General features: G+C 42.6%; 1 protein-coding gene across 1 annotated transcript in view; it reads left to right on the top strand.

Moving 5' to 3' along the window:
* Window positions 1-9,564, top strand: part of LOC141797963 (protocadherin-16-like) — a 92,684-nt gene extending 83,120 nt beyond the window's left edge. Inside the window, exons 11-21 of the mRNA XM_074679684.1 lie at window positions 471-710; window positions 1,514-1,639; window positions 1,725-1,934; window positions 2,015-2,881; window positions 2,968-3,081; window positions 3,165-3,376; window positions 3,629-3,780; window positions 4,016-4,146; window positions 4,241-4,527; window positions 4,622-4,763; window positions 5,202-9,564. Of these exons, the coding sequence (XP_074535785.1) occupies window positions 471-710; window positions 1,514-1,639; window positions 1,725-1,934; window positions 2,015-2,881; window positions 2,968-3,081; window positions 3,165-3,376; window positions 3,629-3,780; window positions 4,016-4,146; window positions 4,241-4,527; window positions 4,622-4,763; window positions 5,202-7,792 (5,072 nt within the window). The 3' untranslated portion in view covers window positions 7,793-9,564. The remainder of the gene's footprint in view (window positions 1-470; window positions 711-1,513; window positions 1,640-1,724; window positions 1,935-2,014; window positions 2,882-2,967; window positions 3,082-3,164; window positions 3,377-3,628; window positions 3,781-4,015; window positions 4,147-4,240; window positions 4,528-4,621; window positions 4,764-5,201) is intronic.
* Window positions 9,565-17,726: the final 8,162 nt, after the last annotated feature.

The raw sequence follows: 17,726 nt of genomic DNA, 5'->3' as shown, positions 1-17,726 counted from the left end.
GGGCAGGATAATGAAAAGGCAAGAGTGCCCCTAATTTCTACGCAGCACGGCAGGCCTGGATGTTGCGTGTCTAGAGCGTGTGTTTACTGCTTCTCTCTTGATGGCTGCGGCACTCTCCGATGGAAAATCTCGTAAACTGTGGCCAGACTGTGGGGCTGTTAGAGCTGTGGTGGTGGTAGCACTCAGGTAGGCAGCGCTATGTGTGTGTATGTGTGTGTGTGTGTAGGGGATTAGCTCTGATTTGGCCCTCACACGGCAACTTTTCACACTTGCTTTTGAAATCACATGACCACACATCAGGGGAAAGTTGCATGTTTTATAGCCTTTGATAGCATGCTTTCAATGCTTTGTGTTTTCGTCGAGTGCCTCCGTGAGGTTGCAGTAAAACACACCCCAACAAACACACACACACACACACATGCATTCAGGAAATCTCTGCTCATGTTTCACTCTGATTCATCTTTCTACAGGCTCTCTGTCTATTTTCAAACCTCTGGATCGTGAGGAGCAGGATGTCTTTAACCTCACAATTGTTGCTGAGGATCATGGGATACCAGCACACTCGTCCAGCCAGCTGTTGTGTGTCCATGTGATTGATGTTAACGATGAGGTGCCCTGGTTTGAGGAGAGCCAGTATGAAGCCCAGATTTCAGAGAACCGGCCTCCAGGGACGAGTGTGTTGACTGTGTTTGCCTCTGATCTGGACCAAGGTGAGAAAAAACAAGTTGTTTGACATACAGTTCCTGCAGCACTTACAAAAAACCATTATTGCTCATCAGCGGGACTCTCCCACTGAGCACCGAGTTGGTCATTTCTCTGTGACATTATTTTGGATTTACTCATGCAAGTAGAGAATGACTCTTTAACAGAATCTGATGATGTTTTATACCAAGAGGGTGTAACTACATTAAATATAATGATAGCTAAGATGTTTTATGTGGGAACAATTAACCCAGACTTCTCAGAAAATCTTCTCAGCCAAATAAAGCCTGGTTTAACCGACATGTGTTTTTGGTAATGGGTTTTAAATTGTGCCGCTTCAGCAATTAAGACAAACAAAAATGCCTGTAATTTTTCTCAGCCTTCACGCGCTGAGCTCGTCTCTCAGATTAACAACATTAACAGTTGTTTTTAATTGAAAAGCACTCAGCAGGGTGGGGGTGGGTAAAGAAATGGCACATTCTCCTGGACTTAGTCAGAATCACATAAAACAGAAGGATTATAAACCTTCGCTCCAAAAGCAATCAGAGGAGTAAACAGGTGAGGTTGCCAGGCTGCTTCGTGTTAGCACGCAATCTGGCATCCAGACACGTGAGGAGGGGGGGGCGTCGGTGCTAAATGCTTAGACAGCAAAGCTGACAACAAACAAAGAAGTGCACAAGTTTTTCACAAGACTTGTTCTATTTTAGTCTCTTGGTGTTTTGTCAAGTCACAGGGCACAGATGAATTCAAATTGTCATTTTTCTCACAATATGTTTTTAAAATCAAAGGGTATGACTGTGTATCCCCACAGGAACCAATGGACAGGTGATATATGGTGGTATCTCACAGGAGGGATTCACAATAGATCCAGTCACAGGTGTGATAACAACCACGAAGTCACTTGACAGAGAGCTCCAGGAGTACTACACTCTGACAGGTACCGTCCTCCGACTGCTTGACATACAGCATATTAAACTTATGAAAAATCAGTATTAATGTTTATTTTTGTTGTGTTTTCACAGTTTATGCAAAAGATGGCGGCCTACCCCCAAACTATGCTAAAGCCACAGTGAGGATCAGGGTGCTTGATGAAAATGACAACGCTCCTCATTTTGGACGCCTCTACTACAGCATAGAGGTGCCTGAAAACCTGGAGGCTTTGCCTTTGTTTACCCTGAGAGCCACTGACAAGGATGCAGGTGTTAGTGGGGAGATTAACTATAAAATTACAGGTAAGGTTTGATTCATTCCACTGTCCTGTGTCTTAATGATGAGTTCAGATTCTCCTAATGTGCAAACTGCACTCTTGCAGCTGGAGATCCATCCGGAGACTTCAGCTTTAACAGAAAGTCAGGCGTGCTGTCCACTTCCAGGCCTTTGGACCGGGAGAAGAAAGCAAGGTACAGACTCACAGTCACAGCTCAGGACCAGGGACAACCCTCCCTCAGCAGCACTGCAACAGTAGAGGTCACCGTTCTGGACATGAATGATAACACCCCCCAGTTTCAGAGCGCCACCTACACCGCAGACATTTCAGAAGATGTTCCCATTGGGTCATTGGTCCTGGAGGTGAAAGCCGTTGATCTGGATCAGGGTCTCAACAGCCAGGTGCTGTACTTCCTGAGTAGTGGTTCCAAGAGCATGTTCATCATAGAGCAGAACACAGGGCGCATTATCACTGCTGCACCCCTGGACAGAGAGCGAACTGCCTCTTACACCTTTGAGGTGTACGCCACAGACTCCTCCCCCGTGAACCCACTGAACTCCACTGCTCAAGTGACGGTCTATATCCAGGATGTGAACGACAACGCCCCTTTCTTCATCCAGGACCCACTTATTGTGAACATCTCTGCCAGCAGTGTGTCCAGCCGCAGAGTGCTGGCCACCATGCGAGCAGAGGACAAAGACTTTGGGGCTAACGGCTCTGTGTTTTACCGTTTCGCCAACCCTGTAAAGGGCTTCACCATCAACTCTCTGACTGGAGACATCCAGGCCACAGAGAAGCTGCAGACTCTGACCCAAAGCCAGAGGACTTTGATAGTTCAGGCAATGGACCAAGGCAACCCTGCTCAGTCCTCTCTGGGAGTGGTTATCATTTATGTAAGGGAGCAAAGCTACAGCGGGATCCGCTTCTCTCGAATGGCCCGAGATGTCAGTCTGCAGGAGAATGCTGCTCAAGGTTTGAGTCTTACATACTTTTATAAATAAATCTTTACTGAGAATAACTACTCAAAGTTTTACCTTTTCATGTTTTTCTCTTTACAGGAACAGTAGTGACACAGACTCAGGCCCAGTACCCTGATGGCTCTCAATCTGGTATCAGCTACAGTATTTTCAGTGGAAACCGACTCCAGTCTTTTGGTATAAACCCCATTACTGGTAAGTGCAGAGATGGCAGTGCAACCTCCAATGTGCTGTTTTCCAAACCCACAATGTGACTCAGAGTTATTTTTGTCAATTAGGTGAAATTTGGGTCCAGAAATCTGAAGGACTAGACTACGAGGAGACCCCAAAACTCCGCCTTGTGGTGAAAGCTGAGACGGCATCCTCTAGCTCGTACATGGCTGTCAACTTAATTCTGCAGGACATCAATGACAACTTGCCACGCTTCCAACTCCAGAACTATGTAGCCTACATTAGAGAGGCACAGGGCTACGATTTCCCCATTATCCAGGTCTGGTAGCCAATCCCACACATGTTTATTATGCTTGGCTGATGTTTGTGCGTGGAGTTATTCCTTACAGTGAAATCTGGATAGTTTCAGTGCTCTAAAGAAGTTCTTATCTCAGCAGATTTTTTACTACAGAGGTCTATTTTTTTACTTTTGACTTCAAAGTCCAATATGTCTCTAAAGTTCATCTTTTATAGAAGCAGCTGTTACAAATATTTTAGTGTTTTCATTCCCGGTGTGTGGTGCTGATTTCAGGTTGCCGCAGACGACCTGGACCAGGGTCAAAATGGTCAGGTGACCTACTCCATTAGGTCTTCATCCATGAGCGGTTTGTTTAAAATTGACCCTCTGACAGGCAGTATCACCACTGCAGCAATCATGGACAGAGAGATCTGGACAGAAACAAAGTGAGTCTGATCCTTTATGTAGTTTTAAAAAGCTTATTTCTTTTATGTAGATGGTTTTGTGGTTTTTAAATGCCATGAAAAGTCTCAGGGTATTCATTAAAAAGAAAAAAACAAAACAGACTAAGGGAATGTTTTTTTTAATACATATCTTTGAGAGCTTTGCAGTTGGAAAATTTAGCAATTAAATCCACACAAGTGAAAAGTTCAGTCGCTGTCATTTATTTTCTGGCTCCAGGCTTGTTGTTACAGCAACAGACCGGGGAACCCCACGGCTTGCTGGCTCCGCAACTCTCACCGTCATCATCATTGACCTCAACGACAACAGTCCCATGATTCCTCTGCCCCGAGAGATCCGAGTGCCGGAGGGTGAGTCAGCTTTACAATAAAGTTGCTCCAGTGAAAATATCTTAAAGGCTCAAATCACTACAACGTTTAATCTTCTCTTTCCATCTCCTATCAGATACTCTGGTTGGCACAGTGATCACTCAGGTGACAGGAAACGATGTGGACTCAGGGCCAGCCCTCTCTTACACGCTCCACCTGGAGGCTAACAGTCAGGGAATGTTTGGGATTCACCGTTTTGGAGGAGGTGTCTCTCTGACCGGCCCTCTGGACTATGAAGAGAGGACGTGGTACACTCTGACAGTCCGATCATCTGACTCTAAACATCAAAGCGAGGCTAACCTCACCATCCTGGTGGATGATGTGAACGACAATGCACCTGTTTTTACTCAAGACTTGTACCAGGTACATACTCGATCTATGAGAGCCTTCTCTTGTATGTGCCACTGTTCAGTTTTCTGTGTTTAACACAAAAATCCACCTTTTTTGTCTTCCTCAGGTGGCTGTATCTGAGCACCTCCCAGCAGGCAGCGCAGTCATTACTGTAACAGCCACTGACTCTGACTTTGGGGAAAATGGGAGAATAACCTACAGAGTAATGTCATCAACAAAGGGACTCTTCTACATTGACCCGAGCAACGGTAAGGTTACTGCATATTCAACTCTTCTTAAGCTTGTTTTCTAAGCAGAGCTCCCTTTAATTACCCTTCATAAAACGATATCCCCAAGCCTGTGCTTGGACAGACTTTAGGGGTTAAGACGTCTTTCTAACAGGCATTGCAAAGTATTTCTTCATTTTGTTCATTAAAAGCCAGATTTCTTTGTTATTCGGCTCAGATGTTTTGGTTCAGATAGCATCTCTATTAAAGTATGTTATAAAAGAGGACTCCTCCGGCCTCGAGGTAATCCTCTTTTTTCTCCACTTCGTGCCTTGGCCTCAAGTGTTCAACTTATTGTTTTCTCTTTGATGGCCAACCACAGAATGCAGCTAATGGTGTTGATAATTGATATGATTATCTCTGGATGGGAGATTAAAATGAATATGCTCTTCATGACAGTATTCTTTTGTTTCTCCACAGGCACTCTGTTTGTCAACCAAAAAACAGAGTTTGATTTCGAGAATCCCTCCATCCTGGTGGTAATTGAGGCGCGGGACCATGGCACACCACCCCTTTCATCTGTTGCCACCGTTCAAGTCCAAGTGTCTGATGTCAATGACAACGCCCCTATCTTCCACCAATCAGAATACAGAGCCACAGTGTGTGAAGATGAGCTTCCTGGATCAACTGTTCTGACCTTGGAGGCTGTGGATGGAGACTTGTCCCGGGACAACTGTGGCTTTGATTTCGCCATCGCCAGTGGCAACTCTGGTAATATGTTCCAGATTGAGAGCAGTGTGCGCTTCTTAGAGGGGCAGGGTTTCCAGACAGTCGGCAGCCTGATCCTGGTGGAGCATCTGGACTTTGAAGCAGTGCCAAGTTATAACCTGACTGTTGTGGTATCAGATCGTGGGATCCCTCAGCGAAGCTCCAGCGTGCCTATCCTAATCAGTGTTACGGATGCCAATGACAACCCTCCAGCTTTCAGCAGAACAGAGTACAGCGTGGTGCTGAATGAGGGTGCAGCAGCCGGGACAGAGATCCTGCATCTGTCTGCTCCTGATCCGGACTCTGCTCCTAATGGAGAGGTGCAGTACTCCATAAGTTCAGGGGATACGACGGACCTTTTCCTGGTGGATCAGTGGACAGGAGCCTTGAGGCTGCAGAGACCTCTGAACAGTGAGAAAGAGTCTTCCCATATGATTGTTGTCCAGGCGACTGATGGTCAGGGGCATTACGCTTTGGTACCAGTCAGTATCGAGGTGAAGGACATTAACGACAACCGTCCCTTCTTTCCTCTCAAACTCTTAACTGCGAGCATCAGGGAAAACCAACCCAGGAATGCCTTAGTCACCATGCTGCACGCAATCGACCATGACAGAGGTGTTTTTGGACAGTTGAAGTATCACATGTTAGACAACTCAGTAGAAGGAAAAGAGGCCTTCATCATCAACCAAACATCAGGAGAAGTACGGACTCGCTCCTCTTTTGACTATGAGAAAGTAAACTCCTTCAGTTTTGTGGCTGTTGCCATGGATGCTGGAAACTATTCTGCGTCTGTAACAGTCCAGATTTATGTCACAGGGGAGGATGAATATGACCCTGTTTTCACCTCCTCAGAGTTCTCATTTGAAGTGCCTGAGGGAGCACAGAAAGGTCTAGTCATCGGCAAAGTACAAGCTAGAGACGAGGATGAAGGCGTGGACGGCATTGTCCTCTACTCCCTAGCTGACAGCTCGCCTTATTTTGAAGTAAACAAATCAACAGGAGCGATTTCCTTAAAGATGGACAGCCATAGCCGACATGTGAGTCGCTCTAAAAGGGAGCTGCGTCTGATGACACTGGAAGTGACAGCACAGAGTCCTTTAGAGACGTCTCGCTCAGCAGTAGCCAAAGTCATCGTAGATGTGACTCATACATCTTTTGGTCTCTCGTCAGACATGAATATGCTGCTCATCAGTGTCATCGCAGTTTCTCTCGGGACCATCATCATCCTGATAATAATTGCTGTTGTGCTGTTTTTTGTTAAATTACGACGTCGGAGAAAGGACCAGAAAGCTTGTGGTCGAGCACAAGCATCTGGCACCATGCTGCACAAGTTTGAGGAAACCAAGATAGCAGCGAGTGAAATGATTTACCACCAGGCCCTTCCTGGGTATGTGGCTGATCAGAGTGGCACCAGCGGGGGTCAGTACACTCGTGGAGGCTCTCTGGATCCCTCCCACTCCAGTGGGCGTGGCTCTGCAGAGGCGGAGGCAGCAGAGGATGATGAGATCAGAATGATCAATGAATACCCTCGAGTGTCGAGTATCTCTTCTTCAATGCAGGAGCGCATCTCTGCTCGAGGTCCAGACTCTGGGATCCAGCAGGATGCAGATCAGCTGTCAGATGTGTCCTGTGAGCCCTCCATAGACTGGTTCAGAGGGAAGAAAGTGGGCAGTTTGAACAGTTCTATACTAGCTGGCCAGGTGCCAGTCTACAGGGATGAGGGGGGCGGGTATGTGGGAGTGGGACGGGGACTCAGCATCTCCCACCCTAAAGATTATACTTTCCCAGAGGACGGAAAGCCTGCTGTGGACGGCTCCCTGACAGCCATCGTTGCCAGTGATGAGGAGCTGAGGGGCAGCTATAACTGGGACTACCTGCTGAACTGGTGTCCCCAGTTCCAACCTTTAGCTAATGTCTTCACTGAAATAGCTCGTTTAAAGGATGAAACCGCTCCTCCTCATCCTCGCAGATCATTTCATCATAAAGCAAAAGCAGAGTCACGAATCGACCCTCCACCTCTCATAACCTCTGTTGCCCACCCAGGGGCCAAAACTGTACCCCCAAAGCCTGCTGTGGGGAGGACTTACCCTAGCTTGGCTTCTTTCCGAAGGTCCCCACTAAGTGCTGAGGGATCCATCTCCTCAGTTGCTATGTCTCCAAGTTTCTCCCCTTCACTCTCCCCTCTGGCAGCACGCTCTCCTGCCGTCACACCCTTCAGTGTCTCACAGGGACCCTCTGCATCCATGATCAGCACGACTGAACACCATTTGGAACACAGCGAGGAAGCCGAGCTGAGGATATGAGCTCCGTTGATAATTCTTGAGGGTGACCTAAAACTGAGTCATTGCTGTCCCAGACTTCTTCTACTGTACGACCACAGAGGCTGCAGACTGAGATGAGTCAATGCTGTCCGTCTCAAGAGAACAAGTATAAAAGGTTACTCTAAGGAGTGCAAATATCTGAGGCTCTGGTGCTTACTGAAGAAAAAAACAAGCTACATGACTGGCCAAAATGGACTAAGCCTTTTGTGAATGTTTGTGTGTGTGTGAGTGTTTGTGTGTGTATGAAAGTTAGAGAGAAAGGGTAAGATTGAGAACTCCTTCTGTTGATCAGTGTTAATTTGCACATTCAAACGGAGATTCATACATGATGTCAATATTTTGTATAAAAGCATTGTCTATATTTTTATACTTTAGTGGTTCATGACAAGAAATGGCATTAAAGTGTCAAAGGTTGCTAAAACCTCAGAATACATTTCTATATTTTGTATATTTGTCAGTTGTACTGTATACTTGTACTGTAAATTGTCGTAATCCCTTGTAATGCTTAACCTTGTGGTTTGCAATGAAGCTCTTCATTAATGCTTTATGAATTGGGATTACTGTAAATATTTATAGAGGAGGAGATGTCCTTGCTTGAACAAATGAAACATCAGTCAGAATAGAGTAATGTGTGATCAGATGTTCCTTAGTCCTGTGTTTGACCTCACATCAAAAGGTAATCATGAATGTGAAACGCTGAGAAGTTGTAAATTCTTCAACACGCAGTACGTCCTTGCATTTTCGGCACAGGCAAGATAGAGTTTGACATCCAACGACCGCGTCCTTCAGGTGCCCCGGCTTTAACCTCTCACAGCAAGCCTTACTGCTTTCATTTTGCATTGTGAAGAGAAAAAAAAACATGTGCAGCGGAGTGTCGAGCAGCTACGTGATAGATGTAGAACTGTTAGCTCTATCAGCAGTCTAATCATTCCAGAGAATGTGAGCAGGTGTTTGCCATTTCTCTACTCATCTAAAGCTCCTTAGTAAAATGTAAGAGAACCATTACTAAGGCTTTAAATCAGTGTGACCCTGACGTTGAAATTTGCAGCAGCTTTTTCCAATTTTTGTCCAGAGTTGTGGCATAAAAGTACAAAATAATGCAGTGCATGTTATTCAGGCTGAATTTCTCCTCTCGTTTTAAAAGCATTATAAAATACCATTAACAGATTAAAGGTAAAACTTTTAAAAGCTACAAACAGAAAATGAAAATGTATTTTTATGAATGTTCAAATGTCACCACAGAATGTTTCTAAGGAAGTGATGGGAAAGTCATGTCATGTATTGTACATGTTCAGCCATAATTCACTAAATGCTCTTACCCAGATGCCTACATCTTAAATACATTCATGAATGTGTTTTTGTTGCCTTTACGAAACAAAGTGTGTACATTTGCATCAGCAGTGCCCTACCATGGCCTAAACGTGGGTTGTTTCTCCTTTTAATCAGTGTTTAAGTATTCCTTATTGCCAGTAGCATTTAACAGTATTTTAACTTATTATAGGTAGAAAGCAGAAGCTAAGAGGCTCGGTAAGTTATTTACAAGATGTTGTTTTGACCACGGCCAAACGAACACAAACGCTACCTATTGGATAAAATGAAGGTACAATATTGTTTTATTATTTTGTATTGAGCAGTGTTATTTGCCTCTTTGGGTTAATGTTTGTCCAAACTGTGTACAACTGTGCCATAGAAGAGATACGTCTCCAAATGTTCACACTTATTCTAGACTCCGGAGAAATGTTTTGAGCAAAAAGTGCCTGATTAAAGTACTTAAGAAAACACACTATCGCCTCTGTCACATTTCTTCCACTATAGGGTAAAAATACACCGGACGGGTCTCTGAAACGACTCTGCTCTGCCATGGTAATGATAGCCAGGTTTCTACTTAAGTCAAAGCGTCAACTTGTGGCTTAGCTCTGTCCCTGCTCCAGCAGGTTGCAGCAGACACACAACTGTCTTACTTTTGTTGGATGCCAGAGCAGTAACACGTCGATTAAAGGGGCCGTGAGAAGTTTGAAAGTGATCTTGAAAAAGGCTTCCTTCCAGATAGATGCCTGATATGCCACACTTTAAAATATGGTTATCAGCGCCAATCTAGGTTATTTGGGAATGCTACTTCATAGCTTCTTTGTAGCTTCCCGATCGGGTCAAGCAAGACTGAATAGCTATCAGATAAAGGCCAGAAGGGCATAAGAAAGCTTAACGAGAAAGAAATACAGCCCGAGCTAAAGGCTAAAAAGGCTAAACTGTTTGTGATAATGTTCATTCCAACCCACATGCAGCAGTTATTCTGCTGTGGTCTGTTCAAACTTGAGTCTATGAATAAAATGAAGAGTGAGGTTACATTAGCTCTGCTTGGTAGATGGCTGTCAGGAATTAGCGGACCAGGATTTACTAGCGTTACATATTACAGACTTATCTTAGATCATCAGGCTGTCAGAGCTACGTATGGACGGCTACTAAACTACTGTACGAACTGACAGATTGCGTGTTGACACGTAGCCTACAGTAGCTAGTAGCACTACATATAGCCGGCTACTGATGTACAGTACAAACTTAAAATGTTTGCTTGTCACGCTTAAAACTAAAGCGCTACACAATTGTTCTGATAAATACCTTACCTCATTGCGTTATATCTGGTAAAAAGTTGTCTTGAACAAAGAAAATTAATTCCAAAATGCCTGGTCAAAAGTCACATTTTCCTCCCAGCAGAGGGGAGATTGAACGGAACACCAAGTCATGTACGAAAACTACCTAAAAAGAGTCAGTGACTTTCAAAATAAAAGAAATCATGTCAAAACCATGACATCACCCATCTGTTCCTGAACAGAGTAATGCAGCCCATCGTTAGCAGGGCTCCTTTTTGCGAATGCTACCTCAAGAGGCAGGCTTTCGGCCTCCTACGGCTACAGGGTGCCAGACATGCAAGCTGTGCCTCTGATTGGATAAACTCATGATCTTAATATTTTCTAAACCACTGAGTTAGAAAAAATTCACTTCCTGTACAGTGTGGGCCAAGAGTGAATTAGACCCAAGCTGGATTTTTAACCAAGCAGTAAATATGTTTTTAATGCCTAAAACTTCACATAGGCTGTATTTTTTTGTACAGAATGTTGCCTCTTTGTCGAAACCAAATTGTAGTAGTCCTGTCTTTAACAACAAACCGCCAAAATGAGCTCAGCCAGGCCAGGAATGAGCAGGTTCCAGGTTTGACAACCCATGAATGAAGAGAGGCTAATCAATGGAGTGGGAAGCACGGAAAATCCTTTGTCTCATGACTTTAGCTGTCTGTCAGTCCTGCAAGATGCTGAACTGAACATGAGTTGACGGAGTACAGGACGGGAGATGCAGCTTGTAGGATAAAAGCTGTAAAGTGCAATCAAGATAAAAGTCAAGAACAGGAACATTTTAAAGAGCACATCCTGGACAGTTTATGATCTGTTACCAGCTCTGCTCTTTATCTACTCTATCCCTCTCTCAGAGGAATCTAATCGCCCTGTTTATGCCGAGAAATGTCGTGATCTTAAGAAAACACACTTCAAATTAGCAAGATATGATTTAATAATAGCCATTAAGTGTTATTTACAAGCTGATAGTCATATGATGTAACACAATCACAATAACATGCTTGTGAGGATTAATAGCCCTATAGCTCTGAGAGCACCTTTAGTCAAATTCAGACCACAAAAAAAAGAAGAAAGAAAAAACAAGAGTGGGAAACTTACAGTGGAAACCATATGGAAGCGACTTCATATGATTTCATTATCTCTTGTTAATTTATACTCTGTATTTGTTTTTTCTAATAAGCACCACATTCGCCAGCTTTCCGTCACTCCTGCTTTCGTGTATAACATCCATTCATCCTCTCTGCCAAAAGATCTCATTCACATCATGTTTTGCAGCTCAGAAGTCATTCATCATGTAACACCGACCACACCAAACTTTGGATTAAATATCAGATATTTATCATGTGCTGTACGCATGACATGTTCTCTGTAACATCTCCATTGTTGTCCCTGGCTTTACTTCTCTTTGTTTTGCTGCTTTGGAAATTTCAGTCTATTTCGCCATTTCTACTAATTACTCTCAATGTTTATTCCCCAGATTATATAACCCTAAAGAACAGCTTGATTAGGGAAAGCAAGGTTGAGAAATTTCTGTCTGCAGCCAGAGTTTGGAGTTACTAGAATGTTTTCATTTTGTCGTCCACGTTTAAGAGTTGATGGTGATCCTCAGATGAAACCATGATGTAACAAAAACATCAGAAAGGCTCCAAACTTACTTGTTTTACCCCAGTGAACTTTTGATCAAACAGCTAAAAGTTCAAGTAGTCAAATCCAGACTTTTTTTAATCTTGAAATGCAATTGTCAGAGCTCCTTTGAACTTCCTCATATATTAGAATTAATGCATGTCAACAAACTTTCTAAGTAGCGATATTTCTAAGTATCCAACTCCACCTGTCATGAGAACTCATTGCATCACTCTCATATTTCCGGAGGCTAGACTCCTGCTGCCTGATGAAACTGGGCTGAAACTGGACGCTCTATTTGTCCGCTCCAAGGCTTGCCTCGGACTGGTTAGGGAGCTGAAACTCAAACCGTGTGGTATTCTGGGCAATCACACACACACATACACACACACATACATACATTTAGGCGGGGCTCCCTGAATTGGACAGCCTGGGATGATCCACCCAGATAGATTGTCATAGCAGACACAGGTTATGAGATGGATGGTGTGACCCAAACCGAGCACCTAAGATCAGTGGCCAGTATATACACAACAGACTTTAGATGATAGGAGTGAGAGGGCATACGCCAAGTCATTACTCAAAGCCGAAATTAAAGGCTCTGCCTAAACCAGATGAAATCTATCATTTTCCCGTCAACACAAAGTGGAGGCAGCTCTGTTAACATGCAATCTCCCTCTCTGACGTCCTGCTCCAACCTCTGTCTCAAATTGAGTTGTCAGTGTTTTCATACACAGCTGATACTGAAAATTTAATCAGTTTCATAGTGTGTTACTTACTTCCAGACCTTTTTGAAAAGATGCTCTTAACAAGATGAACATTTCTGGATCTCAACTGTAAAACATACTAGAGAAGTGGAAGGACACAGTGAAGGCACTCATCGGTTTGCAAATCGTGTTTAAAAACCTTGGGTTTGGCAGAGTCAGCTGTCAGCATGATAATTTTTGATACAGGAAACAAGCAAATGTATCTCATGAATTTGCTAATACTCCCAAAGGATGCACACAAATGAAGTCAGAAGTAAAGCCCAGTTTCACATAGATGTAAAAAAAAGACATGTGTGCATGAATACTCAATTATACCAGCCGGCTGACAGCTGACAAGGTTCAGCAGCTCAGAGGCATCGCCAGAGGGTTGTTTTTGCGGGAGTTATGGGGGTGTTCAGTGCTTTTCCTATTTCCTAAGATTCAGATCCAGTGAGGGACTAAAGTGTGAACTATGAAACATATTTAATGCAGATGAGTCTAACGGCTAAAATACTACGGATGTGTCTGCAGTGCGTCTCTGCTCTGTTACAGCAAACAGATCAAATAGGTTACATTCAAACCAAAGTGTCGACTCACACTGGATCCCTTCTGTTGCAGTCCGTCTGCGTGGCTGGTCTGTTGTGATGCAGGTTAGAGGTGGGCGGATCGAACCAAATATCGATAATATCCATACCAATGTTGGTATCGATATCGAATGATACCGGTGTAACAAGATCAATACTCTAGTTTTTTTCTCCTGCATGCACCGACTGCTGCGGTTTTATAAAAGTGGCGACCTGGCTGTGTCCCTGTCATGTCACGTGGCTCAGTGGCACCAGGGAAACAAGAAAGCAGACCCCAAAAAAAGAAGTTTGTTTGAATTTTTAATATAATATTTGTTCTGGTGTGATAACTCTTTATACTTTACTGTTTAAAAAAAATGAGTTTGATAACAGGAGAAATTTCCTTTATGTATTTATTTATTTTTATTTGAAGTCTTCAAAGCTATACTTCAAAAAAATTGAAATGAAATGATATATTTTTTTCACTGTTTTCAAAGGAAAGAATTCAACACAAAAAGTTTTGGAGATTTTTGATTTTTATTTTTTTTATTTTTTTTTACTGTTTATTGTTTCTGAGCATAAATGTTTATCATGACACTAAAGTATTTTATAGTTCCTTTTTAACTTTGCCCAAATTCTGTCCTAGATTTTTACAACATAACCAAAAGAAAAATCACAAAAACAACTTAAGATCAGCAGTTTTATGAAACATCAACCATCAAAAAAGTATCATTATCGGTATCAGTATCAGCGATACTGGCCCTGTATTTGCTTGATATCAGATCGACACCAAAATTCCCAGTATAGCCCACCTCTAATGCAGGTAATACGCAGCCTCTATTTTTGACAAACGCGGAGCTGTGACGCATAAATTTAGCGTAGGAAAGATCGAGCAGGACAGGAAGTTGTGACCGGAAACTACTTAAAACACCCAGTGACTTTCAAAATAAAACAGACTGTGTCAAAATACGTTCGTAGTCAGCTTGACTACGATAAAGCGACGTAATGAGCGGTGCCAGACCAGGAGTCAACACGTTTAAGGTTTAACAGCCCAACATGAATGAAGAGAGACTTACCAATGGAGAGGGAAGCGCGGGAACTCCTCGGTCTGTCAGTCATGTAGCTTGTCGGATTGGACACGCAGCAGATGTAAGTTGACAAACGCAGTCAAGACGCTGCGTTGCGGAGTCGCGCTGCAGACATAGCTGGTGTGTTTCAGGCGTAACAGAAGCCATTTACTGACGAAATGAGATATAAAAGAATCCTTAAGCTTTAAGCATTACTAATATTACACTCCCCATGACTTAAACATGCTTTTCATGCAACAAAATATGGAAACAGCAAGATAAATTTCATGCTAGCCAGCAACTGCCCGTTAGCACAGCACGTGACAGAAGCAGCCTTGTTTGAGGTAAGCAGCATCCTCCTGTCTTAAATTAAATTGACCCCAAGTACACTTGAAACACACAATGCCAAAAAAAGAGGACTTTTACAGCACAAACAGGGTGTCCACGGAGTCTTAAAAATAATTAAAAGTTGATTAAAATCAAATGTGGGAAAATTAAGGCCCTTAAGAAGTATCAGAAAGTTTTAATTGTAATGTTATAAGGTATTAAATTTTATTGGTATTCCAGCTTTGACTCCAAAAGTATTCATGAACATTTAATTTCTTCCTTGCGACTGTTTCAAACTAACCTGACACGCCAGACAGACAGTTTCATATATCCACCATGGAAATAGTCCATCTGTTTTGAAAATGTTTTCAGGGGCTGAACCTTCAAAAGTAGCCGCACCTGGTGATTGGACAATCATTCTGCTCGTCACACTCATCACAGACCAGCATGTGCTTGTTTTGGAACACATTTTCTTTGTTCAAATCAACTTTTTACTGGATACAATGCGACGAGATAAGGTATTTATCAATACAGTAATGTAGTGCTGTTGTTTGAAATGTGACAACTAGCAAAGTTGTAATTTTGTGAGGCACGGGCTATATGCAGCGCTAGCAGCCCAAAAACAAACTCAGTTGGTACAATAGTTTAGTAGCCGTCCGTATGTAGTGCTGATGGAAAGCAAATCACACAATCTCAGGCACATGTTCTAAATTTTAATACTGATGAAATAAATTGTTTTTTTTTCTGCAAGTTGGCCCTGAATAACTGCTGTGACTTGTTGTGGGAATGGGAATGTCAATTAACCTGCCTTTAGTTTCATTTATTTTTTCGAGCTTTATTCTTTCTCAGCCAACCTAATATACGTCAAAATGCAAACTATGACCGTCAAAGATTGGTTGCTAACAACAGCTTAAAGTCTCTATAAGCTCTTAAGACTTTTTAAAAAGGTATTGAATTTAACCTCAGGATTTCAGCATATACCTTGACAAATAAACAGGTTTACAGCCAAAACACACCAGATGGGTCTCAGGCACCACTCTGCTCCTTTGCAGTACAGGATCAGATAAGTTTCTATTTAAGTCAATGAGTGTGTTCACGTGCCGTCAGTAACCCTTTCATATTTGTAATACTAGCAATAACCCAGTTGTACAAGGGCCTTGTAAACGCCAATAACCCTTTTGAAAAACCGGAATGCGCTCATATTCTGTTTTTTTATGTTAATAAGGTCCAACTCACACAGTTAGACTCGCACTGTTTCAAACCATCCAATCAAATAATACAAACTGCAGATTAGTTCGACTGCCATGGTTTCTAATACTGTTGTTATCAACAGAGAATAAGAGTATGAGAAGTGTGTCTGACTTATAGCATCATTCTCCTTCATAAACCTGATGCACACTCGTTGGTGTTTTATTTCAGGGTGGTCGATGAGCTACCTGTACTCATGCTGTGTGAGCATGAAGCTGCTGTTTCACAGAAGGATACCCAGCCTTTGAAATCCTCAAACCTGCTTCAGAACAGAGGTGACGTTCTTCATATTGATCAGTTCCACACTTTGATCAAAGAATATGCTAATAATCTAATTTCATGCACCGTTGAATGATTTCCATTTGTTACCTGGACAGCACTCTTCTGAATAAGTGCAATACTCTCCTTTTCTTGCCACACAATAACAGGATTGAATTATAACCACTGTAGTATTACAAAGCCTTTTATTGGCAGGCGAATTTGAGATCTATTCAAGGTTCTGGTTCATTAAGAAAACAATGTGTAACTTACATATTCACACAATTACCCCTTTGTGAATCCACCACTTGGAGATCTTCTGACAATCTCACATTGTTTTATCTGACTCAGGCAAGTTCAAAGAAAGTGTTCTCAAGAGGATCACATGAATTTTTGAAGATTATAGAGGGCGTTTTACGTCACTGTTACGATTCATGATTTTATTCGCAGCAAGGAGAATGAATCATCAGAGGATGCTTTTTTTCCTCTCTTCTCAACTGTGTTTGACCTTGGCAAACAAAGTTTAATTGTCACAGCCAGAAGTCTTTAACTTACATTAATGTTGCATTAAATACTGTGCACCCCATTGACTGTACAGAGGATGGATAATGTCATCTCGCTTCTTCACGCTCCGAGCTAAGAGGCTATTAAACGGCCTCCAGGCAGGGGTGCAGACATATTGAGCTGGTGCAGAGCAAAGGCAGGCACAGAAGTGACCTGGCTGGCATCGTCACTGAAGGGGAGGTTAAGTGCAAAAGTGCCCTCTTGGGAACAAAGACATATGCTAAGGTGCATTCTTAAGTGCTAAAGTGAATGCTAAAGTGCTAAGGTGCTAAGGTGCCCTTGTGGGAATCAAAGTCAAAAGTGCATAAAAAGCCCTCTTGGGAGTCAAAGCACACTAAACTGCCCTCTTGGATAAAAAAACCACCAAACTGCCCACCTGTTTACCTACGGTTCTACAGTTTGATCTAGCAGACTCTTTAGTCCAGTAATGTACAACACAAGCAAGCATTTAGACAGAAGGGAAAACCTAGTTAGTGCAACAAAGTGCTACAAGTTATTTGGCTGCAGGTGCTGCCATTAAGTGCAAGAAGATTTTTTTCATGTAAAATAATGTATCCAGCTGACCACATTAACCCATTTTGCAAAGTGTATCACTGTCATTTTCTACTCACACTAAAATACCTCAACATTACTAATGAAACTTTTTCCACTTATATTTAAGTAGACAACTTAGATAAAGATTCTGGTAAATGAAAAATAGTTTCCAAGTGGTTCCTATCACATGACATTGTCTGTCTCCAGCTCCTTCCAGCAGAAGACATGATTGATGCTGTCCTGGAATAATGCAATTTTCATTAATTTCTTATGATTCTTCCCCCAGAACAAATTTGTAATTATTTAATCATTGAAGTCTCTAGAGTAACCCTCTCCCCAAAAATTGTACCAGAGATAAA

Source organism: Halichoeres trimaculatus, unplaced genomic scaffold, assembly GCF_033239565.1.
Source record: "Halichoeres trimaculatus isolate MK-OKI-2021-1 unplaced genomic scaffold, fHalTri1.1 fHalTri1_scaffold_9, whole genome shotgun sequence".
Classification (NCBI taxonomy): domain Eukaryota; kingdom Metazoa; phylum Chordata; class Actinopteri; order Labriformes; family Labridae; genus Halichoeres; species Halichoeres trimaculatus.
The sequence above is the reverse complement of the archived record's forward strand: the minus strand, read 5'-3'. Positions and strand labels throughout refer to the sequence as shown.